Source organism: Ovis canadensis, chromosome 9 (assembly GCF_042477335.2).
Source record: "Ovis canadensis isolate MfBH-ARS-UI-01 breed Bighorn chromosome 9, ARS-UI_OviCan_v2, whole genome shotgun sequence".
NCBI lineage: Eukaryota > Metazoa > Chordata > Mammalia > Artiodactyla > Bovidae > Ovis > Ovis canadensis.
In genome coordinates, this window is record NC_091253.1 from 23,556,617 (window position 1) to 23,582,346 (window position 25,730).

At 63.0% G+C, this 25,730-nt stretch overlaps 3 protein-coding genes across 13 annotated transcripts; 2 read left to right on the forward strand and 1 right to left on the reverse strand.

Moving 5' to 3' along the window:
* The first annotated feature begins 1,976 nt into the window (after positions 1-1,976).
* Positions 1,977-3,992, forward strand: FOXH1 (forkhead box H1). Its single transcript, XM_069599768.1, has 3 exons — positions 1,977-2,194; positions 2,479-2,583; positions 2,687-3,992. The coding sequence occupies exons 1-3, from the start codon at positions 2,021-2,023 to the stop codon at positions 3,488-3,490; spliced, it is 1,083 nt and encodes a 360-aa protein (XP_069455869.1). The 5' UTR covers positions 1,977-2,020; the 3' UTR covers positions 3,491-3,992.
* KIFC2 (kinesin family member C2) lies at positions 3,596-10,928 on the reverse strand. 4 transcript variants are annotated; one of them, XM_069599591.1, is made up of 18 exons: positions 10,717-10,927; positions 10,417-10,498; positions 10,136-10,287; positions 9,872-10,010; positions 9,611-9,735; positions 9,439-9,504; positions 9,225-9,353; positions 8,594-8,671; positions 8,364-8,478; positions 8,181-8,290; positions 7,668-7,776; positions 7,400-7,557; positions 5,624-5,728; positions 5,422-5,543; positions 5,200-5,323; positions 4,964-5,093; positions 4,624-4,880; positions 3,596-4,536 (listed from the first exon to the last, which is right to left on the reverse strand). In XM_069599591.1, the coding sequence occupies exons 1-18, from the start codon at positions 10,903-10,905 to the stop codon at positions 4,282-4,284; spliced, it is 2,445 nt and encodes an 814-aa protein (XP_069455692.1). In that variant the 5' UTR covers positions 10,906-10,927; the 3' UTR covers positions 3,596-4,281. The 4 variants fall into 4 exon arrangements, with proteins under 4 accessions (XP_069455692.1, XP_069455693.1, XP_069455690.1 ...); XM_069599592.1 differs by having other exon boundaries at positions 8,364-8,418; positions 10,717-10,926; XM_069599589.1 differs by having other exon boundaries at positions 4,964-5,323; positions 10,717-10,928.
* Positions 10,188-25,371, forward strand: ZFTRAF1 (zinc finger TRAF-type containing 1). Of its 8 annotated transcripts, none has more exons than XM_070292506.1 (5): positions 13,642-13,696; positions 21,784-22,022; positions 22,613-22,824; positions 24,142-24,224; positions 24,333-25,084. In XM_070292506.1, exons 2-4 carry the CDS (start codon positions 21,802-21,804, stop codon positions 24,207-24,209), a joined length of 501 nt encoding a protein of 166 aa, XP_070148607.1. In that variant the 5' UTR covers positions 13,642-13,696; positions 21,784-21,801; the 3' UTR covers positions 24,210-24,224; positions 24,333-25,084. The 8 variants fall into 8 exon arrangements, with proteins under 8 accessions (XP_069455876.1, XP_069455877.1, XP_070148606.1 ...); XM_069599772.1 differs by having other exon boundaries at positions 13,664-14,256; XM_069599776.1 differs by lacking the exons at positions 13,642-13,696; positions 24,142-24,224 and adding an exon at positions 11,720-11,897 and having other exon boundaries at positions 24,333-25,371.
* Positions 25,372-25,730: the final 359 nt, after the last annotated feature.

Sequence of the window (25,730 nt, forward strand, 5' to 3'; positions counted from 1 at the left end):
AGAGGAAATATGAAGAATCTGATAATGGAGGTAGCAGTGTAGCATCCCACCAACATCATCTCAGCCCCAGGCTTCCTCCTCCAGATCACCCATCACCCATCCCTTCTCTCAGCACCTCAGTGAGAGCTGCACACCCACTGTATGCTCCAGATTTTCAGCCCTCTAAGGGTTTACACTAAATTAGCTGCCACCTAAGCTACTTGGCGGAGAAGGCAATGACACCCCACTCCAGTACTCTTGCCTGGAAAATCCTATGAACAAAGGAGCCTGGTAGGCTGCAGTCCATGGGGTCGCTGAGTCGTACATGACTGAGCAACTTTCCTTTCACTTTTCACTTTCATGCATTGGAGAAGGAAATGGCAACCCACTCCAGTGTTCTTGCCTGGAGAATCCCAGAGACGGGGGAGCCTGGTGGGCTGCCGTTTATGGGGTCGCACAGAGTTGGACACGACTGAAGTGACTTAGCAAGGGTATAATTGGGGGCGGACTGGGCAGGGGGAGTGCTGCTGCTGCCTGAGAAAAATCTTGAGTAAAGTGATATAAAGTGTGTCCCTGTGCTTCCACGGCTTCCCTCGGGTCTGGGGGTTCTAATAGCAACACCCTACCACTGCTGGTGTCCTGGGCCTGATAAATGCCTTGTGCAAACTTGCCCAGTCCTCCCCCCTGGGGGGGGGGAACCCAGGCTTTGGGGTAGCATACAGAGCAGGGTACAGAGCACTTGAGAGGCAGAGCCACAGATCAGGCCAGGGAGGAGTTGAGTGGACAAAAGGATCTGGGACCAGGAGAACCATGGTTCAGGGTCGCTGCCAAACACACTTTTCCAGGGCCGCACCTTTGGGCCAGCCCCTGTGCCTGCTAAAGCACTTAAGAGGCTCTAGCCAGGCCTGAGCAGGGGGTGCTGGCACCACAGGCTTCATGGGGCTCAGACTCCACTCTTCCCAGAGTGCCCCTTCTCCACTCAGGCCAGACCCCACCAGCCTGGGGAGCATCACCCTCCTTCTAGAGTAAGCTACAGGGCACTGGAAAGCCCTGTGTACCCACACATAACAGCTGTCCTCACTCCTGCCCAGGGTGATGCCAAGTGGTGCTCCCAGACTCCCCTGGGTAGGGACCATGATCCACAGGGATGTATTCTCACGGCGTGGCCCCAAGATGTATCCAGTAAACCCCTATGGCTAGAAGGCCTGCCCCTCCACCCACACCCACCCAGGGGCACTGCCTGAATGCCCCAGGGGACCAAGTGATCTCCTCCTCTGAAAAACTTCCAAAGGATCTGGACCCACAGGCCCAGAAGAGGGGCAGAAAGACAAACGAGCTTCCAGGAAGTTCTCAGGCCAGGGAGGTCCAGCTGTCCCAGGGCCACTGAGGTGCAGAGTGCACAGTGAGGACCCACTGTGGACCAGCACCAAGAAGGGAGGGAAAGTGGCCTCCAGGACCTGGGAAGCCCGCCCTGTTGGAAAATCCCTTGAGTCAACTGTATCTGTCTCTTATTTATGAGGTTTCCTCCAGGAAGCCCTCCCAGACCACCATCCAAGTCCTGCTAGCTGCTTGGCCTTGAACTCTGGGCAGGACCCACCCCTTCTTGGCAGCTCATCTTGGACCAATCACTACTCTGTTGAATGGGAGCCTGAGATCTGGGTGGGATAAAGTAAGTGTGTGTCATAGCCCCTTCCACAGACTTTTCTTTCCAGCTCTAGGGGGGTGCGCAAGGCAGCCCAGGGGTGAGGAATGGGGCCTGGGTGGCCGGCCGCAGCCCCCACTGGAATCTTCCCTGCCCTTACCCTCCCTTCCAGATTAACCGAAACCTGCTAATTGTGGCTGCCCTCAGCACGCTCCCCTCCCCCATCGCGTATTTCTGCCTCCCCTCCCCTCCCCCTTCCATCCGAATGATAAAGGGCTTGGCCCGCCAGCCCCCGCCTGGCCTCAGGTCCCAGCTCTGCCTCCCCACACTACCACACTACCCCGTGCCCAGCGCCCACTGCCCGGCTGGGTCCCTGCCCACGTTTCCTGCTTCCCCTGCATGGGGCCCTGCAGCAACCCCGGCCTGGGGCTCCCTGAGGGGGATTCGCCCTCCCAGCCCCCCAAGAGGAGGAAGAAGAGATACCTGCGGCATGACAAGCCCCCCTACACCTACTTGGCCATGATCGCCCTTGTGATCCAGGCTGCACCCTCCCGCAGGCTGAAGCTGGCCCAGGTGAGAGGACCCCCGCCCGCTCTCCCTCGCACTCGGTGATGGGACCTGTGCCCCTACTCGTCCTCCAATGGCCTGAGGCCCAGGCTCCGGCCTCCACCCCGACCTGGCCGTCCCAGCCATACCAGGGGGGCCAGTCCCGGCCTGAGCACCCAGGGAGAGAGCTAAAGTGCTCGGGCAGACCCCTTCCTGGCGAGGCAGGCCACACAGTGGCGAGGGGAGGGGCAGCGTTGCCCCCGCCCGCGCGCCCTGGCTTACGGCGCCCACCGCCCACCCGATGGTTTCAGATCATCCGTCAGGTCCAGGCCGCGTTCCCCTTCTTCAGGGACGATTACGAAGGCTGGAAAGACTCCATCCGCCACAACCTCTCCTCCAACCGGTGCTTCCGCAAGGTAGGGCAGGGCGAGGCTCAGAGCCTGGGACCGGGACGCCGGCGGAAATCCTGATATCCGGGGTCGTGCGGCCCCACCCAAGCCTGCTCCCCTCCCCCACCAGGTGCCCAAGGATCCCGCGAAGCCTCAGGCCAAGGGCAACTTCTGGGCGGTCGACGTGAGCCTGATCCCGGCCGAGGCGCTGCGGTTGCAGAACACGGCCCTGTGCCGGCGCTGGCAGAGCAGGGGCGCGAGGGGAGCCTTCGCCAAGGATCTCGGCCCCTACGTGCTGCACGGCCGGCCCTACCAGCCGCCCAGTCCCCAGTTGCCGCCCTGCGAGGGCTTCAGCATCAAGTCTCTGCTAGGGGACTCCGGGGAGGGGACACCGCGGAGCAGCCCCAGACGGTCAGGCTCAGAGCGCTCAGGGGAGGGAGAGGTGCCTGCTGCACTCCTGCCCTCTGAGAAGCCTCTGTGGCCCGTCTGCCCCCTCCCAAGGCCCATCAGGGCAGAGGGGAAGACTTCTCAGGGGGAAAACAGAAAGCCCTCCGTCCTGTCCCCTGAGCCCAGGGCCTGGCCTCTCCACTTAATGCAGGGCACCCCAGACCCCGGGGTTCTCTCTGGTGGAGGTCACAGGGCCTCGCTGTGGGGACAGCTGCCCACCTCCTACTTGCCCATTTACACTCCCAACGTGGTGATGCCTTTGGCCCCACTGCCACCCACCTCCTGCCCCCGGTGCCCTCCCTCCACTAGCACAGGCTATTGGGGGGTAGCTCCGGAAACCCATGGCCCCACAAGGCTGCTCTGGGATTTAGATGCTCTCTTCCAGGGGGTGCCACCCAACAAAAGCATCTATGACGTGTGGGTTAGCCACCCCCGAGACCTGGCTACCCCCAGCCCAGGCTGGCTGCTCTCCTGGTACGGCCTGTGATGCTCCCAGGGTAGGGGCTGCTTTCCTCTGCCACCCCTAGGCTTGTTGAGGAGAAACCAAGGTCTGTGTGACTCTGGCAGCCTGAGACAGAGGCACCAGCCACACTGCGAGTCCACATGTTTATTGGCTGCCCCAGAAGAGCTATGGCCCAGCAGGGCATCACCAGGCCCTGGTGGTTAGTCCTGTCTCTCCTACCCCTAGAGGCAAGGCTGGATGGAGCAGGGCTCTGCCTAGAGTAGCCCTTCCATTACCCTTCCTGGTCCCACCTTCTCCAGCTCTCCATCCATCTATCCATCCATCACCAGCTGTCACCTCCCCTCCCTGGCTCGGGCTGGGGGAGGGAAGACCTAATGGGGCTCCAGCCTAAAGCCCTGTCCTCCCTCAGCTGTTGCCTGGGAAAGAGGAAGCACCTTTGGGGGGAAGGGGATCGAGAATGGAGACCCTCCTTGGCTTTGGTGATGGTGGTGGGGAGGTAACAGTAAAGGAATAGACAACATTTCAACGCAAGTCTGATGAGATAGTGACTCTGGTGACCACTTGGCCGCGGTCGGCCTCTGTGGCCCTGGGATCCCCTGCTGTGCGCTATGATAACAGCAGATGGTGATAAGGGAGGCGGGTGGGGGGGGAGATGTGATAATTACCCCAGGCAGAGCACTCCTCCAGGGTGGGAGAGGAGGGTGGGCTCCAGCCGTCTAGGGGGTAGCGGCCCCCAGAGGTCAAGGAAGTCATGAGGGAATAGGGATTTTGCTGCCTCTGCCCGCAGAGATGTGACCCAGGCTCCTTGGGCAGGACTAGGAAGGCAGGTCCTCCGGTGGTGCCAGGGCCGAGCTGGAGCCGCTGTCTAGGCCGGGGCTTGGAGGGCTGCCGGGCGACGGCGTAGGGGTGCAGGGGGTCCCGGAGAGTGGTGTGTCGGTGCTCAGGGAGGAGGGCGTCCCGGAGCGGGGGGCCCTGCGGGGCCTGGCCGGCCCCAGCTCCACTCGGCCCACACGCTCGGCGAACTTGAGCGAGCACACCGTCTCGCCGAGATCCTCGGGCCGCGTGGAGATCTGCAGGTAGCAGCGCTGGTGGGCGTGCCCTGGTGGGCGGTGCCTGGCATGCAAATCCCTACCCTCCCCGCAGGCCGTCCCGCCCACCTGCAGCAGCAGCACCGCCGTGGCGCCCGGGCCCAGCGCCGGCTGCAGCAGGCGCGTCAGCTGCGAGTCGCGGAAGGGCACGTGGGGCCGGCGGGCCCGCAGCGCGGCCATCACGCCTCCCAGCGCCAGGAGCGAGCGGTTGATAGTCCGAGCCTCCCGTAGACGCTGGGCGCCGTCCCGGTCTTCCTGAGACGAGCCGGCCGCCCCCGCCTTCCAGGCGCGCTCGGACCCCGCCAGGTCGACGAGGTGCAGCGTGCCTGCAGGGGCGAGCGAGCCCGGCGTGGACGGAAGCCCGGCGTGGGTGCAGTGAGGCCCCCACAGGGCTCAGGCGCCGAAGTACCTGCGGTGCCGGGACCGCGCGATGGGGACGCTGTGCGCAGTGTCAGCGTGACCAGGGCATGCGAGCGAGAGCTGCGCTGGTTCATGGCGGTGGCGGCGGTGGCCCGGTTGCTCCTCCCCAGGCTCAGCATCTGCAGGACGGGTGGACAAGGGCTGGCCTGCAGCGGGGCCCGCGCCCCCAGTGCGGCTACAGTGCAGGGGCTTGGAGGGCTGCGGAGCCCCACTGAGCAGCCTCACCTGGTGCAGAGACTCCAGGTTGGGCACGTCCCAGTGGGTGAGGCCGGCCACCTGGATTCCCCCCTGGCCTGCTGGGCCCTGCCTCACTGCCAGGCGCTGGGGAGGCCCTGGGGCAAGGAGGTCCCTGGTGAAAAAGGGTAGGGCTCCGTTGGGGGTTCTGGGGGGCAGAGACAGAAGAGGTTGGGGCTGGGGGCAAGGCAGGAGGCACCAGGTGCCCCTGACCTGACAGCCTCGTTGTAGATCTCCACCATGCTGAGGGTCACACGGTGCTGCCCGCCTGTGCCCATCTCCCGGAACAGTGACTGCAGCGCCCTAGGAGCGATGCCGGGGTCCTCGGGCGGGCCCTGGGGATGGCATGGGGTGCCTCAGCAAGCTCACATCCCAGCCCCTGGCTCCGGAGCTCCCCAACTGCGTCCTTTCCCACCTCCATGCTGTAGGTCTTCCCCGTCCCTGTCTGACCGTAGGTGAAAATGCAGACACTGTAGCCCCCGAGGCAGGACAGCACAGCAGACTCCAGCTCCCTGAAGACCTAGGGGTGCAAGGGGTTTGGAAGGGCCCTAAGCCTGAGGCAAGATAACTTGACCATAACTTGATTCCCCTGGGAGGAGACTAGCTTTAGGGGAACGTAGGGAAAGTGAGGATCTCCCAACAGACAGAGGAGGCTCCCTGGACAAAGTGGCATTTCCAAGAATTTGCCAGCCAAAGAGGGAAGGAACATGACAAATAGCAGAAACAGAGTAATAGAGTCCTGATGACTGACTGCTTGGGAGACTTGGGGGTTTGGCAGTCAAGGGTCCAGGCCCTGGGCTCGATGGCCAGGTTCAAACCCTAGATGGAATTGGAGGCAAATCACTCATCTTTTCCTCTGCAAGGTGGGGACTGTAGCGACACCTGTTGTGAGGATTAAGTGAGAATGTGGAAAGAGGGCTACTGCAGCACGTGGCACGTGAAGGATGAACCCAGAGGGCCCATGGCTGGGGGGTGGCAGCAGCCAGGATCCTGAAGCCGTCCCTGGGCGGGTGCACAGAAGCAGGTAAAGGGGACATGGAGCTGGGACTTGGCATCCTGCTGGCAGCTGGACACCAGCAGCAGCCTCCTGAGCAATAACACGGTCAGCTACCATGCCCAGAGACATCTGGTAACTGAGTGGGGAGGCAGTGCTGTCTGAAATGTTGATTGCCAGACACTAGAGCAGAACCCAGAACAGCCAGTGAGATGGCTCAGACTCCATGGCTAGAAAGGAGCACTAGGGGTGCTCCTGCAGAGAGGGGGCTCAGCACCAGATGCCTTTAACTCTTTCCTCCAGAACCGGAGGGCCCTGTCCACCCGGAAGACAGTGCACAAAGGGGCCCCTGTCCAGGGCTGTAGCTGGCATGGAGGCTGAAGACAGGGCAGGGGTGGTGTGGGGGTAAATGGAGGTAGGTGGCAAACAGCTGTGGGGCCCCAGAAAGTGAAAGAGGGAGCCCTGGCCACCTGCCAGGCACTCTCACCAGCCTGTCCCTGTGAGGCCACCACAGTCTGATCTCTGACAGCTCTGCCTCTCACCTCACCGTCCCAGCTCTCAGCCTTGTTCCTGAGCTAAGGAAGCTCCAGCTGCACAGTGCGTGTGCATTGGAGAGGGTGTGGTGGGCGCTGGGACTTAAGCCTCTGGTTTCCAGCTCCCTGGGTCTGGCAGCAAAGGGGAGGAGGGCAGGATCTGAGCAGGGCATTGGGAGAGCTCAGGTGCTGGAAGCTCACCTGTGCTCCCCACTCCCCTAACCACAAAGCAAGGAGGGGTACCCCGTCAGAGTGGGTCAGTCTGAATGGTGGGCCAGGGGAGTGGACAGCCAGAGAAGCCTGGGGGACGGAGGTCCTCGGGCACAGCAGGGCCCCAGCTGTGCCCTGCAGCCCTGCGGGACTGTCACCTCACGCACACTCTCCTGGCACAAAGTTACTTTTGAAAATGTTAATCTTCCTTTAAGCCATAATTTGTCTTCCCCGGCCTGCAAGAGCTTGGTGGCCAGATGCAAAGGAAAAACCCTGGGAGGAAAGCAGGTGCCCAGCTAGGATGCCAGCCCTGCTCCCAGGCCCCCCGGCTCCTCTCCCTTCCTTGCTGGAGTCCAGCCACCCTCTCTCCCAGGAGGGCGGACAGACAGGAGCCTCCTGAGGACTCCAGGGTATCTGAGAGACAGTCGACACAGATCCAAGGGTGGAGCATCACCTCCTCCTGGCTGGCGTGCGGAGGGAAGACCCAGTCTAGGCGGAAGCGACGCTGGTGCCCTCGATAGCAGGTGGTAACAGTGCCACCCGGGCCAGGCTCTAAGCTCACCAGGCTGGAGGGTGTCCCTGGCCTCAGCCGACACAGCACACGGATGTTTCCTGGGGTGGAGATCAGGTCCAGGGGCTGCCTCCTAGGTCTTGAAGTGTGAAGAGCCTCCACGTCCCCAACCTCTGCCACGCCAGCCCTTTGCTCCCCAAACCTGCTGTACCCTTGAGCTCCAGCAGCCGCCCCGGGCATCCAGGCAGAGGCCCCTGCCGCACCTCTGCGAGCTGAGTCCCAGCCCCGTCAGCTGACAGTGCCCCCAGAGCCCAGGAAACCTGGGGGAACAGAGATGTGAGGGAGGGGCCGGCACAGGGAGGGGAGGCAGTGGAAACAGCTGGGGTATGCGGTGCTGAGGGCAGGATCTACTATGCAGCCCAGCTGTGGTGATCTACTGCTTTCTGTGGCTTCAGGCCCTAGTGGGCAGGGATGATCTCTCAGTGACCTGGGATGAAGCTCAGGGACCTGAGGAGAATGGTGGCTCCTGGCAACCGTGTGAGAGACCCACTGTCACCCCAGCCTGCACAGGACACAGTCACTCTGGCTCCAGAGCCCCTGGTCTCCGTCAGAGCAGACAACACCCTGGGAGTGGAAAGGAGGCGGGGACAGGGGCTCCCCAAGGGAAGGCCAGTGAAAAGGCTGCCAGAGAGCAAGTGCGAGGGAGGGAGCAAGCGGTCCTGACCTGTCCCTGGGCTTCGCTCAGAGAACCCTGGCAGCTCTGGGTAAAGGTGCTGACGAGTCCCCGGAGGTCCCCACAGCCCTGACGCAAGCTGGCCATGCGAGCACGAAGTCCTGCGGGGGAGGCCATAGTGAGGGGAGGCCAGATGCCACGCCTCGCCATGCGCTCCACAGCCCCAGAGCTTACCTGCCAGCTGCCCTCGCATCTGCTGCAGCTCCCTCCTGCAGTTCTGCTCAGTCTCCTGCTGGAGCTGCCGGAGGGCCCCCTGAAGGCCCTGCAGCTGCACCTCCTGCACCCCTAGCTGCCCCCACCCAACCCCACCCCTGTCACTGAGGAAACAGGCACTTACCAGGCTCTGCCTCAGGCACCCCCTTCCCAGCGCCCCAGACTTCCCAGCCCCTGGGCCCAGTGCCCACCTGGACTCGGAGAGCTTCCGTGGTGTCCTGGGCTTCTTGAAGCCGCCCCCGGAGCTCCAGCAGGGCTTCTGCCTCCTCCTGCAAGGGGAGTAGGAACCAGTCAAACTGTGGAGGCAGGAGGCAACTGGGGGGTACACTCCAGCTGCCCCATTTTACGGATGAGAGGGTTGTAAAGCTGGTCACACATCCATGCCTCCCAATTCCATGCAAGGGTACTTTCCCCACATCCTTTTGCTCCCCTGGAGTCAGCCACTGGGAGGAGCCTTGGAGTGAAATGAGGGGATTCTCAAGTGCCCCCACCGCCCCTTTTAAAAAAACATTTTTTAGGCTGTGTGAGATCTTCAGTTTCAGCATTCAAACTCTTAGTTGAGGCATGTGGGATCTAATTCCCTGCCCAGGGATGGAAACAGGCCTCCTGCATGAGAAGTGCAGAGGCTCAGCCCCAGGAGCACCAGGAAGGTCCCAGCGTCCGTCTCCTGAACAGGGCTGCCATGCACTTGCTGCCCACAGTCTGGGCCCAGGTCTGAAGGGTCAGAGCGTGAGTCCTGAGAAAGCACGGGCAGTGCTGCTGGAGAGCAGTTGTGGGGGAGCCCCAGGCTGCAAGGATGGTCTCAGCTAAGAAGCAGGATACCTGGGGGGCCCTGGTGTTGGGGGCAGGGCCCCAGTGCAGCAGGAGGTCCCGAGTAAGGCTCAAGCTCTGTTTCAGGGCTTTGTTCTCCAGAGTCAGATGCTGAACCCTTTTCTCTGAGTCTGTTGCTCCCTGGGAGAGAAGGAAGCCCTCAAGACTTACCTGGAGGCTGGTACCCTCTTGGGTCCTTCGTCCAGCCCCCATCCAGCAGCCTCACCACTCCCAGGCGCAGCTGGCCCAGCTCCTCCTCCTGATGTTCCAGCTGCTGCTTCAGCTCTTCCAACTGGAAAGGAGGGAGGGGCACAAGGTGGAACACCTCCTTCCAGTCCCCTCCCAGACTCCCAGGCCCTTCCCAGATGCCCAGGTCCCAGCTGCTCTGGACTCCTCACCTGTCCAAGGATAAGCTGTTCCAGCCGCTGCCAAGCTCTCGGGTCCTCCTCCAGCTGAGGAGGCTGCTGTCCCTGGGCCTCGCCCCTTTGTGAAAGGGAAGGGCTTTCTTCTTGCAATGGGGATCCTGGGGTGGGGTGGACCCAATTAGAACAGAAGAGCTCTGTGGCCTGAAAGGGGGCAGCTCACATCTGGCTGCTTGGGTTCTGGGGGGCGTCAACCCCTGGTCAGACTCCCTCTTCAGCTCACTACTCCTTACGCACCAGCAGGAGGAGGGTGTTGCACCCCTGAGACAGGCTGCGTCCCCTGGGACAGGGCCTGCCTGCCCCTGGGACTTCGAATCCATGCCAGGAGAGCCAAGAGTTGACCAGTCACCGTCAACAGTGGGGGAACATCACCGGGCTGGGAAAGAAACAGGCATCAAAGTGGAGAAGAATGGGGGCCGGGTGGAGGGAAAACAGGGATGGATGGTGATCAGAGGACCTGGGGAGACAGAACAAGTTGCTGGAAGAGTTTCAACTGCTCACCTTGCTCAGGTCGGGAGGAGTCCCAAAGCTCTCTTCCGCCCCCAGCTGGACTGAGAGGAACTCGGCGAGACGCACGAGAGCCTCTTCCAGGGAGACCTCCGCCGGACAGCGCTCGGCTCCCCCTCCCGACCCATCCTCGGCCTCCGAAGAGCCTGCGAGGCCAGGGAGCGGGATGGGGAGGCGCGCTGGGTCTTGTGTTGGACGCCAGGCTACCAGCCGGCGCCTGCCAGGTCCCTCCCTGCATCTCTCAGCAGCGTTCCCGATGCACCAACAGTACCTACCGACCAGGCCGGTCAGCTCGGTCCACAGCTCAGCGGTTGGCTGGTAGGCGCGGCGGCGACTCCCGGGCTTACAGCGGGCGCTCTAAGGAGGCAGTGGGGAAGAGGCCCTGAGGAGAGGCCAGGCAGCCCGTGGGGTCCCTGACTCCGGGAACTGAGCCCGGTCGCTGGCTCCGGGCTCTCAGCCTCCAACACCAGAGACGGGATCTTCGGCACGGACCCTCTCCCGCGTCAGCGCCCTGGGACCTGCGAACCGTTCTCGGGAAAGGGGTAGCCGGCGGAGCTGAGCGCTCCCCCGCTCACCTGGGCCGGGTTTTCAGCGTCGGCGGCCGCCGCGGCCCCGCCATCCCTGCGGAAGAGGCTGTAGAAGATGTAGATGAGCAGCGAGTAAAAGGCGTACATGGGAGCGCGGGGCGGCAAAGGGCCCGGCTTCACGCCGCCCCGCGTCCCCGCGCCGACACCGCGCTCGCCCGCCGCAGAGCCCGTGCGCATGCTCCGGCGGCCGCCCCCTCGGCGCAGCCCCGCACCCTCTTCCAGTATCCCTACCAGTCCTCCGCGGAGGACCGCACGCGGAGCCAACCCTCAGAGGATGCTACCCGCAGGCGTCCAACCTCCCTATCCGCGAACCTCCTGCTCGGCCCCTCCCCTCAAGGCCCGTCCTCGGCCCTGTCCAGGCCCCGCCCCGGCCCCTCCTCAGCCCCGCCCCTAAAAGTCCCTCCTCTCACCGCCCCTTCCTTCAACCCCACCTCACCAGCCTTCCTTTCACCGCTCCTTCCTCGAGCCCCTTCCCTCCCCGCAAACCATGGACTTGCGCGACCCATCCCAAGCCGAGACCCGCCTCCTCCCAGCCCCGCCCATCTCTCACGTCCATCTGGCCCCATCTCTTCCCGGGGCCAGACTTCCTGGCCCCGCCCCTCCCCCCCAGCCGCTCTACCCGCCGAGCGTCTCGTTGGTCGGCGCTCGGAAGCCGCAGGCCGCGCGCGAGAGGCGGAGCAGCAGTCCGAGGGCGGCGCGGTGGGCTGGTCTGGGCCTCCAGCTCGCCGCTGCGTCGTGGTCGCGCAGCTCAGCGGCCTGAGTGCTGGGCTATTGCTCTTTCCCGACCGGGTTCCGAGGACGGCGCCTCCCCGAGCGCAGGGCCCTGCACCCCACCCAGCCCCGGCTCCTCACCGCATTTTCCCTTCCCGGCCTATTTAGGCCCTTCTTCCCCAAGGTTGTGGCGTCAGGGCTCCCGCGAGTTTCGGATGAGCCTATAACAATATTTAGAAATGGGACTCTGGAACCTGGGAGTACCGAAGAGACACCCTTAGGGCTCCCTGTCGCCGGCTTCTACATTCTTCTCAAGTTGAGGATCCCTTTCCTGTCCCCTTAAACTCACTACCGCCTGAGGTGTCATGACCCCCAGGCCAGGGGGCGAGTGGAGCTCCGCCCTGTCCCACCTGGCGCTGGGAGCAGTGTCTCTACACGCAGCCCTGAGCACTGCCCAGGTGAGTACATTGGGGTGGGGCAGGGGCGTAGCCTACTCCCAAATTCCTAGAGGGTGGTGGGAAGTTAGTGTGTGGGCCGGGCTTCCCTGATACCCCCCACACCCTCCCCTGCTTAAAGGGAGGTCCTGACCCTTTTTCCCCACATTTCCCTTCCCTTTGTTGACAGGCAAATCGAGGGGCCGCTGCTGGTTTCTTGCTCCAGGCCCTGGCCGCCGCCATCATGCTGGCTTCAGGGCTGGGCACGGATGAAGACTGTCTTGCTGGAGCCTGGGTGGCCACTGTCATTGGCCTGCCCCTTTTGGCATTCGATTTCCACTGGGTGAATGGGGACTGCTCCTCTGCCAACCTGCTTCTGGGAGGAGGCATGGTGCTGGCAGTGGCTGGTGACCACCTTGGTGCTGAGGGCCGCTCTGTGGCTGGTCAGGCAGTGGTGCTGGTGGTCGCAGTGACCATCCTCATTGTGGCCGTTTTCACAACCAACTCTTATGGAATGTGGGGGGGTGTGATGCTGGGTGCTGCAGGTCTTCTGAGCCGGCTGGAGGAGGACAGACTGCTGCTGCTGCTGCCGAAGGAGGACATCTGTCGCTGGGCCTTGGCAGGGGGCAGCTGGGCCTACCACCGGGCCTTGCACACACAGCGCCTACAGTGGGAGTGATGGCTGGAGACCACAGGGCAAAGCTGCTGCCCAGCTACCACCTTCCCGCTAGTGATAGACTCTCCTTCCTAAAGCCAGCTTTCTGCAGATTGACTATCTCCCTTTCTGGCTCAATGTGAAGGCTTGCCCAAAACCAAAATGAGGGGGACCGGGTCCCAGGCACGTTCTCAGGCTTGATTTTGGGCAGGCCATGGTTGTGGATCCAGAGAGAGGTCTCCAATAAACCTGAGGGATTTAGCAGGAATATGGACTCTGCCTCTTCTTTAGCCAGATTGAGGAGTCCTGCAGTGAACTTCCTAAGGCTCCCAGGGCAGCAACTGGTTTTCCCGAGCAAAAGAAGGCAATGTGCAGGACCAACTCTGGGGGTCTCCTTCAACTTGGCCTGACGGCACTGTTGTCAGGAGGGCCCCTGGACTGAGAAGATACAGGAGCCCTTGCTCTCCTGGGACACGATGGAGTTATGAATATCCTTGCAAGGTCTGGCTGGTGGTCCTCTGAGGCAGTGACCATCACTGGCCGCCGGCTGGGATGAAGGCAAACGAGGCCCACAGCTGCTCACAGAAATGTACATCCCCTCCCAGGGCTGACTCAACCTCTACTCGTTTGCCCTTCGGCCTGTACAAGGCAAGTCCTGATTTCCTAAGACCCTCGCTTTCCTTAGTAGACCGCACTGCAGCTCCGAACCCCGGGGTTAGGAGACGGGATTGGGCAGAGAGGGAGAGGTAGCTGGCAGTTTCTCGCTCCGATGAGCTAGGCTAGAGCCTCGCGCACTCAAGACTGGGTGTCTGGGGACAAAGGCGCAGAGACATGTAGACGTGGGAGTCCAAGGTTGCCCTTCTTGCCCCGGCACCCAAGGTGTGTGGTCCGGACCTGGCGTGGCAGGAAGCACCTTGCTCACCAGGTACTGTACGCCAGGACTTCCCCACCCGGGTGAGCACCCCTCTGCTAGTCGCCAGGGACCCCGCCTACCTTCTGCAGGGGCGGGTCCTCGCGCGCCTATTGGCTCTGGATGACTCGCTGTCTCGCCCGAGAGGCTCTCCCATTGGCCTCACGCAGCTCACGTGACTGGGAGAAAGAGGGGGCGTAGGCGGCGGTGGAAGGTGGGGGAGAGCGCAGCGAAAACAAAGATGGCGACCGCGCCGGGGTCGGTGGCCGCGGCGGCTGCGGGGCTACGCGCGGGCCAGACCCACTGAGGCGGCGGCGCAGGGAGCGGGGCTGCGGGTTCTCGGCGGCGGCGAGAGGCCAGAGGGAGCGCGCGGCGCCCCTAACCTCCAGCCGCGGGAGCGCGCCGGCACCCGCCCTCCGGGCCGGCCGGCCGCGATGTCCGGCGCCGAGGAGGCTGGCGGAGGCGGCCCGGCCGCGGGGCCAGCCGGCTCCGTGCCGGCCGGTGTCGGGGCCGGGGCCGGGGCCGGGGTCGGGGTCGGGGCCGGGCCCGGGGCGGCCGCGGGGCCGGCGGCAGCGGCGGCACTGGGTGAGGCGGCGGGGCCCGGGCTCCCAGACGAGGCGGGCCTGGCCGGCGCCCGGCAGCTGCAGGAGGCGGCGGGCGACCCCGACGCGCCGCCCAAGAAGCGGCTACGGGCGGCCGAGGCAGCCGAGGCGGCGGCAGCGGCGGCGGCGGCGGGCAGCGGGAAGCTGGAGGAGCGGCTCTACTCGGTTCTGTGCTGCACGGTCTGCCTGGACCTGCCCAAGGCCTCCGTGTACCAGGTAGGGCCGCCGGCCCGACCCCGACCCGGCTCGGCTCCAGCCCCGCCGCGGCCGGCCCCCCGGCACCGCGTCTCCTCGGAGGCCAGGCCGGAGCCCTGGGGCCCAGAAGTGGGACTCTGGCGCCTGTTCGGAAGCTCCTTTCTCGTTCTCTGGCAACTTTTTTGTTTCCTGTTCGGAACCCCCTTTTTTTCTCCTTTTTGTGACTGCTTTTATACCCTGATGGGAACCTCCTGTCTCCCACTTAGAGGCCCCTTCCCTTTCCCGCTTCCCCTGTTCTCTTCTCTTCAGCACTCCCCAGCCCACCTTCAAACTGACCCCAGAGAAAGCTGGCGACAGATGTGGGCTCCTCCCCACTTCCCGGCCTGCTCCCCGCAGCCCTGAGCTCCCTGGGCTCTAGGAGCCCCTGGTCTTGGCTCTTCCTCAGGAGTTCTTGTCACTTTCTTTGCAGACACCGCCCCCCCCCCCCAACTTGTCCTCATGCTCGTCCTGTATCCCTTTATCCTTTGCAGTGGAAAAATCCCCTTCCCCTTGTTATTTATTTCTGGAAAAACTTTGAGAAGGGAAGGGCTCACATCCTTGCCTTCCCCCTCCCCTACCCTCACTCCTGGTATGAACTGCCTCCCTCAAGCCCCACAGCCTGGGCCCCTTCCCCAGCCCAGCCCAGGGCCTTCTGGACCTGCTTTGCCTCAGACTGGGCTCCTGCCCCGTCCCTTGTCACCCACACCAGGCCTGGCTTCCTAGGCTACTGGCGCTCCAGGAGGTCTGTTGACTTTCTTTATATATGAAGAGGCAGCCTAGTGGCTGGATTCCAAGTCCTTAACCAGCTCAGGCCTACCAGAGAGGGTACTTGACCCTGGGGGATCCTGTTCATGTGCCACACAGCAACAGGGTCCCACTCTGGTCCCAGGGTCACTGGGCAGTGTTCTGCTCTCTCTGCTGTCTTTCCACACCATCCCCCATCTCTGATTTCCCTCCCCTAACTGCTTTGAGGAACTCTTGTTACCTTTGTTTGCATTTACAGGAGCTGGACATGACTGATGAGGCCTTGTCCCCCTGCTTGCGCTCAAACTGGGGGCTGTGGTGAGAAGGTCGTTTTTGTGCTAAATAGTGCAGGGCTAGTGTGGATTGTCATTTCCCAGCCTCTGGATCTCCGGCTCCTTCCTGCTCTGGCAGGAGGCTACTTGGGACGACCCCAGTGTGCCTGAATGATGGAGAGAAGTGGGGAAGTGGATTGAGTTCCTTGGGAGAGGACACTGATTTTCAACTCACCTTCCTGGGTTTTGGGAAGCTCCTGGCCAGAGGTCCTAGTTCACGGGTACCACAGGCCTCCTGGCTCAGTTCAAATGGGGGTAGTGCTTCTCATAACCCCCTCAGGCTTTGGGATGCACCTGAGGACCTGTCCTTCCTCTTACCCTTTTTGGTTGCCCATGACCTTTTGATTCTTCAAGGACTTTTCCCTGGGCCTTAAGTGAGACACTGGGAAACCAAGTCAATGGTGTGGAGTCCCAGAGGAATTTGGGGGTGCCTTGTCTCTCCTCATGTGAGTGGGCTGGAGCTGGACCTGGCATGAGAACAGACCATGCAGTGCCAGCTATTGGTCCACTCAGCAGGGAGAGCTGCATTTCTGCCTCTGGCCAGAGCTGCTGGTGACCGGGCCTCTGAGCCTGGCTGGTTCAAACCGGCTCACACTGTGCCGAGAGCTGAGGTCTGGCCTGGCCTGGCTGGAGGCAGGCAGCTGAGCAGCTCTGATGAAGGGTGAAGGCGCTGCGGCCACGTGGGCTTTGGCCTTGCCCATGACCTCGTGGGCTCTGCTCAGTGCTTCCCCAGGAATGGGCCTGCTGAGCAAGGAGAGCCACGGATGGTGCCGGCGCAGGCTGTCTGCCCCACCTCCATCCTTCCCCAGTGACACCAGGCCTTGGCAGGGAGTGAATTTCATCTCATCTCAGGCTTGAGAAAGCTTTAGAGCATGTAGTCAGTGGGAGAGCCATTGACTCTGGAAAGTTAGTCAGAGCCCTGCAACAGGTCAGAACTCACTTTGGCTCCTCGAAGACTTGCTGTGGGATGGGGACCCCTGGTGTGGATGCCCAGCCGTGCCCACACTGGAGCCTGGGGTGAGTGGGGCCCCGAGGGAAGGCTTCTTGGTTGTTCTTTGCTGCGAGTAGTATTCCAGGTCACCTTCACTGCCACCCTGGATGAGGTCATTGATGGGGGAGAGGTTGAAATGGACCTAGAGTCCTGCGCCATTTTCTCCTGGGAGGATCTGGGCAAGGATGGCATGGGTCCTGCATATACTGCCTTGAAATGAGTGGACGCAGAGCTCTCTGCATGTCCCTGGTTGGGGCCCACTGCTTGTCGTGTCTTCCTGGCCTGGGCTCAGCCTCTCCACTTCTGCTGGCCATCTTGGTGGGTTACTCTGATGGGCTGTCTGGTGTGCTCGCCTCTGGTGTTGTGGTATATTTTGCTCTCTGTTGCTACAGGCAACATTTAGCCTGACCCCGCCAGGATACATGGCTTGGGGCCGGCGCCAGCCGTGCCATGCATCTGAGGGCTGTTGCAGTTGGTGCCCAGTTCTGGGGGTAAGAAGAAGAGCCAGTGACCGTGCTGAGCCCTCGTGCAGTGCCTGGTGCTGGGGTGACTGGGTGTCTCCATAGGCCTCTGGATGTGGCTGGGCAGACAACTCGAGAGCTCGCTCTCTGGCCACCAGCTCCTACCTCCATGTCTCTGGAGAAGCCTAGGTAGTGCTGAGAGCAGACATGGTGACATGCGTGGGCTTGGTCACCTGTCCCTGCTTGGAAACCCTTGCCCACACCCAGTCCGCCACACCACCTGGGTTGGGACTTCTGCTCTGGAGTCAGACCAGGGCGCTCATGCAACTGATTTTCAACATGGCCTTTGTTAGGTTGAGTCAGGTCGGGATTGCAGCAGATACAGCAGGTGCTGGCTTTGCCATTCTTATGTGGGTGTTAGATGCATCCTCGGTGCCTGGCCTGACAAGGTGTGCAGCAGCTTTCCAGGCTCTCGGATAGGCACAGCAGCGGGCAGCCAGGTGGGGGTAGGCAGCTGGGGGGACAGAGGATAGGAGCTCTGCGCTGGGCGCGGTGGGCAGCTCTGGGGCCCCAGGCGCTGTGACCCGGCTCCTCTGCCATCTTCGGGGGAAACACAGCTTCAGCAGGTGGGCCTGGGGTGCTAACCCCTCAGCTGACCCCAACCCCTGTCCGGGCTCTCCCCCAGCCCTTGACGCAAGGCAGACCTGTCCCTGACCCCACTGATGTCAGCAAAGGCCCTGAGCCTTTGGAGGACGGGCCCAAGAGGCTCTGCCACCCCAACTCGGTTCTCAGCCAGGAGAGCGCCTGTGCCCCCGTGAGGGTGGAGGAGTTGGGGCCTCTATCACGGGCTGTGGCGCCAGCTGGCCTGGTGCCTGGTCTACTGCCTCCGACCTGAGCCCCCTCCAGCCCTTTCCTCTGGTGCCCCTTCAGCCTGGGGCCCCTCTCCAGTCCTTTCCCCTCCCACTCTCGCAGGCCCTGCTGAGGCAGCACCCCGGGCTGAGGCCATCCTCTCCCTACTGCGGGATGCCTTTCCCACCCCACCTGCCCAGCTAGTGGCACCGTCGGCCCTGGGGGAGGGTTGGGGCCGTGCTGCTGTGCCTTCTGTCCCCATCAGGCCTCAGGTCAGCCCAGGGCTTCGGCTACCTGGTGGGCAGTCGTGTGGGTGAAAGGCCTGAGGCAGGGGTGGCTCCATCTCTGCCCAGGTCCTGGCCAGCATGGGCACCTGCCTTGGGGATCCTGTGAGTGCCCCGCCTCAGCACCTGTTGACCTGCCCGGTGCTGCAGATTCTCTTCGTGGTGATGCTCAGGGGTCTCCCGTGGGGCTGCCCACCTGCGTGCCCGGGGGTCCTCTTCCCTAGTGCCGAAACTGCCAGCTCCCGCTTTGAGAACCTGTCTGCTTAGCCATCCACACCAGGGGAAGAGCCAGTCTGTGGCCATGAGAAGTTGTGTTTGCTTGAGCTGGCTGTCACTTGAGTTAACGTTTGGTCCGGGCAGCACTCCTGGTCCCTGCCCAGGTCCCCAAGCCTTGGGGTGGGGGGTCAGGGGCTGCTGGCCCAGCGCTTCAGCTCTGAAACCTGGGGGAAGGTTGGAGTCCTGGCTTGCCCTGAGACGCCTTCTGCGTCTTGATGAAAGAGGTCAAGGAGACATTGGACAGAGGGTGCAGGGGTGTGAGGTGCCATGAGGCCCTACTGGCCCAGGTGACGGGGGGTAAGGGGGTGCAGCTCCAGCCGGGCTGAGTGGCACTTAGATAGTTGGTGCCTCCACTGTGCTTGGAGGGCAGGCTGGTCCCGTGAGTCTGGGTTCTGAGCCTGCCTTTACTGGTAAGCGGTGGTGTTTAGGGGGCACCCCAGGGTTTGAGGGGACCATGCACTCCAGGCTATAAGGCCTACTGATCAAGGACTTGATCAAGTACTGAGAGCACTTTGCAAGACCTGCTTTTGTCCCAAGGTGCGGGGCTTTTCCTCAGGAGTGCAGACACGGCCTCCAGCTCCCCTAGGGAAAAGTGGTTCAAGAAGAGGCCTGACCTGCACTGCCTGGGTGCACTGGCCAGGTGATGACCTCGGGGGCAGGTGTGAATGCCCCCATCAGGGCTGTTGCAGAGGGACGTGGCTAGAGAACCCAGTGGGAGGGAAGGCCTTTGTTGAGGCAGGCTTGTGCCTGGAGCCTTTCCTGACGCTCCTGGGCAGGGGTGTGCAGAGGCCTGCTGGTGGTGGCAGTTAGTTCTGTGCCCTCGTGTGGTCCTGTCATACCTCTGCTGCACATAGCAAGACCAGCTTGTTCTCATTGCAGTTTTTTTCTTTTTTTTGGGGGGGGGGGGTGGGGGTGGCGTGACATAAGCTTGTGGGATCTAGTTCCCCGACCAGGGATCAAACCACTGGATCTCCAGGGAAGTCCCTTTGCCTTATGTGCTTGAGAAAATTGAGGCCCAGAAAGGGAGATGACCGGTCTGTGGTCATCCTGCCAGTGGCCTGTGGGGTCTGGTCAGCCTGGAGCCCCCTCCCCAATCCTTCCTGTCTCTCAGGTCTTCCTGGCAGGTAGTGGGCAAGCAGCCCAGGCTGGGTGCGGCAGGAGCTGCTCCATGGCGGGCCCAGGCTCTCAGGGGCTTGGCCCTGGCAGTTGTGTGGGTCACTCTGGCCTGCCCTGTCTGGTGCTGTCCATCAGAGTCTTGGCACACAGCCAGTGCTGGGCTGAGACCTTTGAAGCCCAACTTCTGGCTGGGCAAGAGGCCTGCTCCCTTGGCCAGGCCTGTGTGCAGAGTCGGGTCTTGCTTGGGGGTCCAGGAGGTCCTGGATGTGGGGACAGCTCGAGTGTGGTGACTGCAGACAGGCCCACAGGTGGGTCACCTGTTGTCTGCCCAGAGAGTGTCCCTTGGGTGGCCGATAAGCAACTAGCTGTGGATATTTGCTTGTCCCTCAGCCCAGCCAGCAGCACTGCTTCACTGTGTTCCATCTGAGAACTGAGCTCTTAGGGCTGGAGGGGCCGTCACCATGTCTCCCCAGAGGTCAGGAGAGGGCTGGTGCCTGTGTTAGGTCTGGAGGCTCCGGGGGGCTGAACGGGAGCTGGCCTGGAACAGGGTTGTGCCTGCAACCCCTGGGTTCCGAGGGGAGGCCTGCAGGTCACCCCGTCTGCTCCTGAACAGTGGGCTCTCGGGGCAGGGCCAGGAGCGAGCAGTCACATGCCCGGCAGCCTTATGTCCCTCCCGAGGCCCCCAGACCCCATCCCACATCTCTTGCTCTCAGGCCCACACGTCGGCTGGGCCACCAGGGACCAGAAAAGGCAGCTGGGCCAGGCCCAGCAGCAGCTGCTGCTCTCCACCCAGACCCTTGGGCCCTGCCTGAGGGCATCTAGAACTAACGTTGGCCACACAAAGTAGTGTGGGGTCCCAGGCCCTGGGGTCCCAGCGTCTGGCCCGGCTCCCTCCCTGGGGTGCTGGGCAGGTGTGGTGCTGCCTTGCCTGGCGCTTCCTCCCGTGAGTCAGTGGTCAGGTTAGCAGGTCCTGCTCACCTCTCTGCCTCTGGAGGCCACAGCGACCCTCTCTGTGGATGTGGCTTGGTGCAGCCAGGCCCTCAGGCCCACCCGCACGGGGACTTGGAGAACACACCTGACCTGGGTGGGCAGCAGCAGCCTGTGGTGCCCAGTCCCCCACCGTCCACTCAGATCTCTCTGGCTTCTCCACAACTCGGGGCATGGACGGGACAGATAGCTTTTCTGCCCTGACTGTTCTTGGCACCAGTCTTACCCCCACCCTCTGACAGCCCCTCTGCCAGAGCAGACCCTGCCAGGCTCCCCCCTCATCTCGCACACTTTCACCTGACTTAGAAATTGAGATTTGAGTGCAGCTGATCTAGGGCACTTGTGTGGGCCTGAGTTCTGTGTCTGAGGCCTTTGTCTCTGGCCCCCAGTCAGCCCTCAGCACGTAGTCCCCTTACCCACTAGACCCCAAGCATGGCCTGGCGGTGCTGAGAGCTCACTCGGCCTCCTGCAACCCTCAGCTCCGTCCCCGGACCCTGGGCCGGTGGGATGGAGGCTGGTGTTCATTGAGGACCCACCTTTTGTGGCCTGGCCTGGCAGTAGCCCCGGTTGTCTCAACTGCACTGCATCCCACTTGCAGAAGGGTCCTGGGCCCCAGGGGAGCTGGTGGGCGCACCGTCCGCCTGTTCATCCTCTGCCCTGGGCATCTCGCAGGGGAGGTGGGTGCCCAGAGGGGGGCACCACACTCCCTCCCAGGCTCAGCGACCACCCAGTGTGCCCCAGAGGACATGGCTCATCTGTTTCTGCACCTCTGATTCCCTTGTGGGCCTCTTCTACCCCAACCCTGTGAGTCCCTGCAGACCCGAGCCCACAGCCTGTGTGTGTCAGTGGCACGAAGTGGGTACTCTGGGGTTGTGTGGAGTACCCTCCTTCAGTGAGGGAGCTGAGGCGGCAGCCTGCTGTCCACACACCAGGCCTCCAGGCTGGAGGGGAGGCGGACAACCGCAGCGTTTGGGCCTTGGATCCACAGGCTCAGAAAGGGAGGGGCCGGCTCCAAGGCCGAAAGACAGCAACCGCCTGCAGACCCGCGCTGCCCCTGAGCCCAGCCCGGGCCAAGGGCCTCCCCATCTGCCCACGCTGTGCTGCCAGCCATCAAGAAAGACGCTGGCGGGAACCCGCCCCTCGGGGGGGACTTGCCTTGCCACCTGTGCCAGCCCAGGCCAGTGTGGTGGGGCCTGGGTGAGGGTGCACCTGCCGAGGGTGGGAAGCTCACCGAGAGCACGTGTCCTCCAGGCGTCCCCGAGTTAGGCTCTGCTGGCAGCAAGGGCCACCTCGAGACCCGTCCTCCCCCGGGGCCGTGCGGGCTCCGGAGGCCAGCCCTGTGCTTGTCAGACCACTGCCTGCCCGCGGCCCCTGCAGCTGCAGCCCCGGGAGGGGCCGGCCGCAGGGCGGGTGCGCCTCTGCCTGGTCCCGCAGGTCCATGAGCTTCATCTCCCTTTCCTTCTCCGCAGTGTACTAACGGTCACTTGATGTGCGCTGGCTGTTTTATCCACCTACTAGCAGATGCCCGGCTGAAGGAGGAGCAGGCCACGTGCCCCAACTGTCGTTGCGAGATCAGTAAGAGCCTCTGCTGCCGCAACCTGGCCGTGGAGAAGGCCGTGAGCGAGCTGCCCTCAGAGTGTGGCTTCTGCCTGTGCCAGTTCCCCCGCTCCATCCTGGAGAGGCACCAGAAAGAGGAGTGCCAGGACAGGTGAGTGTCTGGACCGGCTGGCCCGCTCTCCTCCAGGCCCTGGCAGGGTGGGGTCAGCGGGAAGCTGCTGGGGCAGGCAGGAGGCCCCACAGACAGGGTTTAGATCCACACCTGGCAGCCTCTGGAGTCACCCTGGCCCTCCAGAGTTCCTCGTGGTCGTGTGGTGACTTCTTCCTTGGAGCCTGTCCTTGGTGGTCCTGGGCCAGTAGAGTGTGCCCAGCCCAAGGGCTCTGGGATTGTGGCATGAGGGGGCACTGGCTCTGCAATCCCCTAGGATTGCGGAGGGATCCCCTAGGATCTCTCCAGGCCACTGAGCCTCCCTGGAGCGGAGCCATGCAGGGCTCAGGACTAAAGTGGGGGGCCCACCCCGGTGGGTATAGGTGGTGTGAACACCCACAATTCACACATGCCCTGCTTCTTCCCAGGCCCTCCTGAGCTCTCACCCCTTCTTGGGGCTGGCGCATGGGGTGTTTGTCCTTCAGGGAGCAGTTTGCGTGAGCATGGCTGGGTGGAGGCACCCCTTGGGAGGACCCCTGGCACGGCCGCCTTGCATGGGCAGGATGTGACTGCAGTGCTCACCGCCTCCCCAGGGTGACGCAGTGCAAGTACAAGCGCATCGGCTGCCCGTGGCACGGCCCTTTCCACGAGCTGACGGTGCATGAGGCTGCGTGTGCCCACCCAACCAAGACAGGCAACGAGCTGATGGAGATCCTGGATGAGATGGACCAAAGCCACCGCAAGGAGATGCAGCTCTATAACAGCATCTTCAGTCTGCTCAGCTTCGAAAAGATCGGCTACACAGGTGAGGCGCCCTGCCGCCTGCTGCACCCGACACGGACTGGGGTGGGGCCAGCAGCCAGGAGCCGGGGCCAATGCACCCGGTGGCCAGGCTCTGAACGAGCTCCTGGTGCCTGGGAGGATGCCTCGGGGAAGAGGGCTGGAGGCCGAGCAAGGGGGCCGGTCAGGACCCTGGGGGCCCCTGCATGGCTCTGCAGAGACCCCTCTCCCTGGGGTCCCCACCCTGGTCCCGTGACCCCGACAAAGTGGTGTCCTCACTGCAGGGGACTGCACGGCTTGGGACCGGTGGAGTCTCACTGGAAGGTGGGTGTGTCTGGGGGGCTCCAGGAGCTGAGGGCCTGCCCTGCGGAGCCAGGGGCAAGAAGAGCAGACATCACGTCGGGTCCTGCCGAAAGGCAGTTACTGCAGTGACCGCGGGCTTCCTGGGGCCAGTGAGAAGATGGGCAGGGCTGGGGCTCCAGAGTGAGCTGAGGGGGCCCGACTCAAACCGCAGAGCTGGGAGTGGACGCCAAGGGATGGGCAGGCTGGACTGCGCCCAGGCCCGCTGGATCTCCTGGGCTCTCCCGGTCACCACCACTGCGTTTGGACACTCTGGGGAGCAGGAGTCAGGCCAGAGCTCGCTCTAGACAGAGGATGGCAGGAAGCCTGTGCTCGCTGGAGCTCACGCCCGGCGGCCAGCTCCAGGTCAAGGGCAGTCAGGCAGCAGTCAGACCGTGCTGCCTGGGCCGGACCTGGCTCCATGCGGGCCTGCGGAGGCCCAGGGAGCCAAGGGCCTGGCGTCAGCAGCAGAAGGCCGTGGCTCTGGTTAGTCGTAGCCTCGGCTGCCGTGGTGGGCACCGTGTCCCAGACCACCCAGCCTGGAGAGTCCCTGTGGACCGAGGCATCGTGACTGCGGCAGTGGCCGGGAAGGGAGGATTGGCCGCCTCTGCAGAGGAACTTGCCGGCCAGGGGCCACAGGCTCTGCTGCAAGGACTGTGTGGCGGCAGTCACCACTGATCAAGGGGCCCTTCGGCCAGCCGGCAGAGCCAGGACTGGGCCCTCAATGGGGCTGAGCCTTGAGACCCAGTGTGGGCTCGGGGGCCACATGCCAGCCCAGCCACCGGCTTTTCTGGCAGCTCTGTATCGGAACCAATAAAGTGCGCTTTTTCACAGAACTGCATCCTGTCTGTGTGTCTGCTTACCCCCGCCCCTCTGGGTGGGGCCGCTCCCCCTGCGGGCCGGGGGGTGGGGGGGGGGCCAGTGGGGGTCCGGCCACGCCGGCCACTCTCCCCCCGAAGCCTCTGGGTTCCCTGCCGCTAACGAGTGTCACTTCTGTTTGTAGTTGTTCCCCCAAAGCTTGCGTGCGCCTTCGTTTGCCCTAATGGGTTTGATTTGCCTTGTGACAAGTAGAGCTGCTGTGTCCGGGTAAGTTGCCTTCCTCCCTGGCCGAGCCCTTCTCCTCGGCCGGCCGGGAAGGCGCCACCCTGGCCCTGCCCCCTCTGACCGCCGGCCCCGGCCTGTCTGTCTCCACAGAGGTCCAGTTCCGGCCGTACCGCACAGACGACTTCATCACGCGTCTGTACTATGAGACGCCTCGGTTCACAGTGCTGAACCAGACCTGGGTCCTGAAGGCACGCGTGAACGACTCGGAGCGCAACCCCAACCTTTCGTGCAAGCGCACCCTCTCCTTCCAGCTCCTGCTCAAGAGCAAGGTCACTGCACCCCTGGAGTGCTCCTTCCTGCTGCTCAAGGGCCCATATGACGACGTGAAGATCAGCCCCGTCATCTACCACTTCGTGTTCACCAACGAGAGCAACGAGACGGACTACGTGCCGCTGCCCATCGTTGACTCCGTGGAGTGCAACAAGCTGCTGGCCGCCAAGAACATCAACCTGCGGCTCTTCCTGTTCCAGATTCAGAAGTAGGCGGCCCCACCCACGCCTGCTGCCACGGCTGCACCGCGCCCTTGCCCATCTCAGCAGAGAAGGGATGGAAGCGAACCCTGGGACGTCTGCATGTGTGTGCGAAGGTGGGAGCCCCCTCGCCCTCTGCCCCACCTCCCCTGTCCTGGGCGCTGGAGGCTGGGCCCTCGAAGAGGAGACGCTGCTCGGGGACCCGAGGGGTGTGGCGTGGCTCAGCAGCCTGGCCCCAGCCCCAGCGTGCAGTGGGCCCCATGCCTGCTCTGGGCTGCACACCGGACCACCTACAGCTCCTGGGCCGGGCTCGGGGGCACTGACCACAGACAGCATATTTGATTGCAATTAAAAAGGCACCCTTGTTTCCTACTTTCTGTTTTGTTCAAGAGGAAGGTGTGGCTATAGTTGAACAGGATGGGGTCTTCAGTTTGGCCAGGGTCAGAGCCCATCCCTCAGGAGAGACTTGGAGTCGCCGCCCCCTCTGTCGTAGGCCTGGGGGAGCAAGCGGTCAGTTTCCCCAGCACACCCACCCCCAGCTGCTCCAGGGAGGCAAGACTTAGCCACAGGGCTCAGCAGGCTCTTCGGAATGCAGGGTGATTTTCTGTTTCTTCCCAGGAAAATAAACCCTTTACAGGCTCTTGTCTAAGTTACATAAATTTAGCAAAAGAGACTCTTATCTTCTATATTCAGTCTCAAGGACTCAGTGTCTCCAGGCCATGAGGAGTTTCGGGGTGTGCTGGCAGTGAGCAGGCCTGGCTGGCTGAGGGTCTGAGTGGTCCAGCTGCCCCCAGACTGCTCTCAGGGACCATCCACTGGTCCTGCATCCAGTGGAAGTCAGCGCTGGGCAGGGTGGTTCCTCCCCTAGGAAGGTGGTTCCTCCCCAGGGAGGTGGTTCCTCCCCAGGGAGGTGGTTCCTCCCCTAGAGAGGTGGCTCCCTGGAGGTGCAGGCCTGTGGGCCTCACTTGGGGAGGAGCCCTGCCTGGGACCCCAAGGCCTGTTCGTGAAGGGGGTATGG

Coding starts and splice junctions, on each gene's coding strand:
- FOXH1 (XM_069599768.1), top strand. CDS start 2,021: ATGGGGCCCTGCAGCAACCCCGGCCTGGGGCTCCCTGAGGGGGATTCG. Junction 2,195..2,478: donor GCAGGCTGAAGCTGGCCCAG/GTGAGAGGACCC, acceptor CGATGGTTTCAG/ATCATCCGTCAGGTCCAGGC. Junction 2,584..2,686: donor CCAACCGGTGCTTCCGCAAG/GTAGGGCAGGGC, acceptor CTCCCCCACCAG/GTGCCCAAGGATCCCGCGAA.
- KIFC2 (XM_069599589.1), bottom strand. CDS start 10,905: ATGCGCACGGGCTCTGCGGCGGGCGAGCGCGGTGTCGGCGCGGGGACG. Junction 7,558..7,667: donor GCGGCTGCTGGAGCTCAAGG/GTACAGCAGGTT, acceptor TCTCCACCCCAG/GAAACATCCGTGTGCTGTGT. Junction 4,881..4,963: donor GCGCGGTCCCGGCACCGCAG/GTACTTCGGCGC, acceptor TCGCCCCTGCAG/GCACGCTGCACCTCGTCGAC.
- ZFTRAF1 (XM_069599774.1), top strand. CDS start 13,873: ATGTCCGGCGCCGAGGAGGCTGGCGGAGGCGGCCCGGCCGCGGGGCCA. Junction 14,257..21,783: donor CCAAGGCCTCCGTGTACCAG/GTAGGGCCGCCG, acceptor CCTTCTCCGCAG/TGTACTAACGGTCACTTGAT. Junction 22,825..24,332: donor CGAAAAGATCGGCTACACAG/GTGAGGCGCCCT, acceptor CTGTCTCCACAG/AGGTCCAGTTCCGGCCGTAC.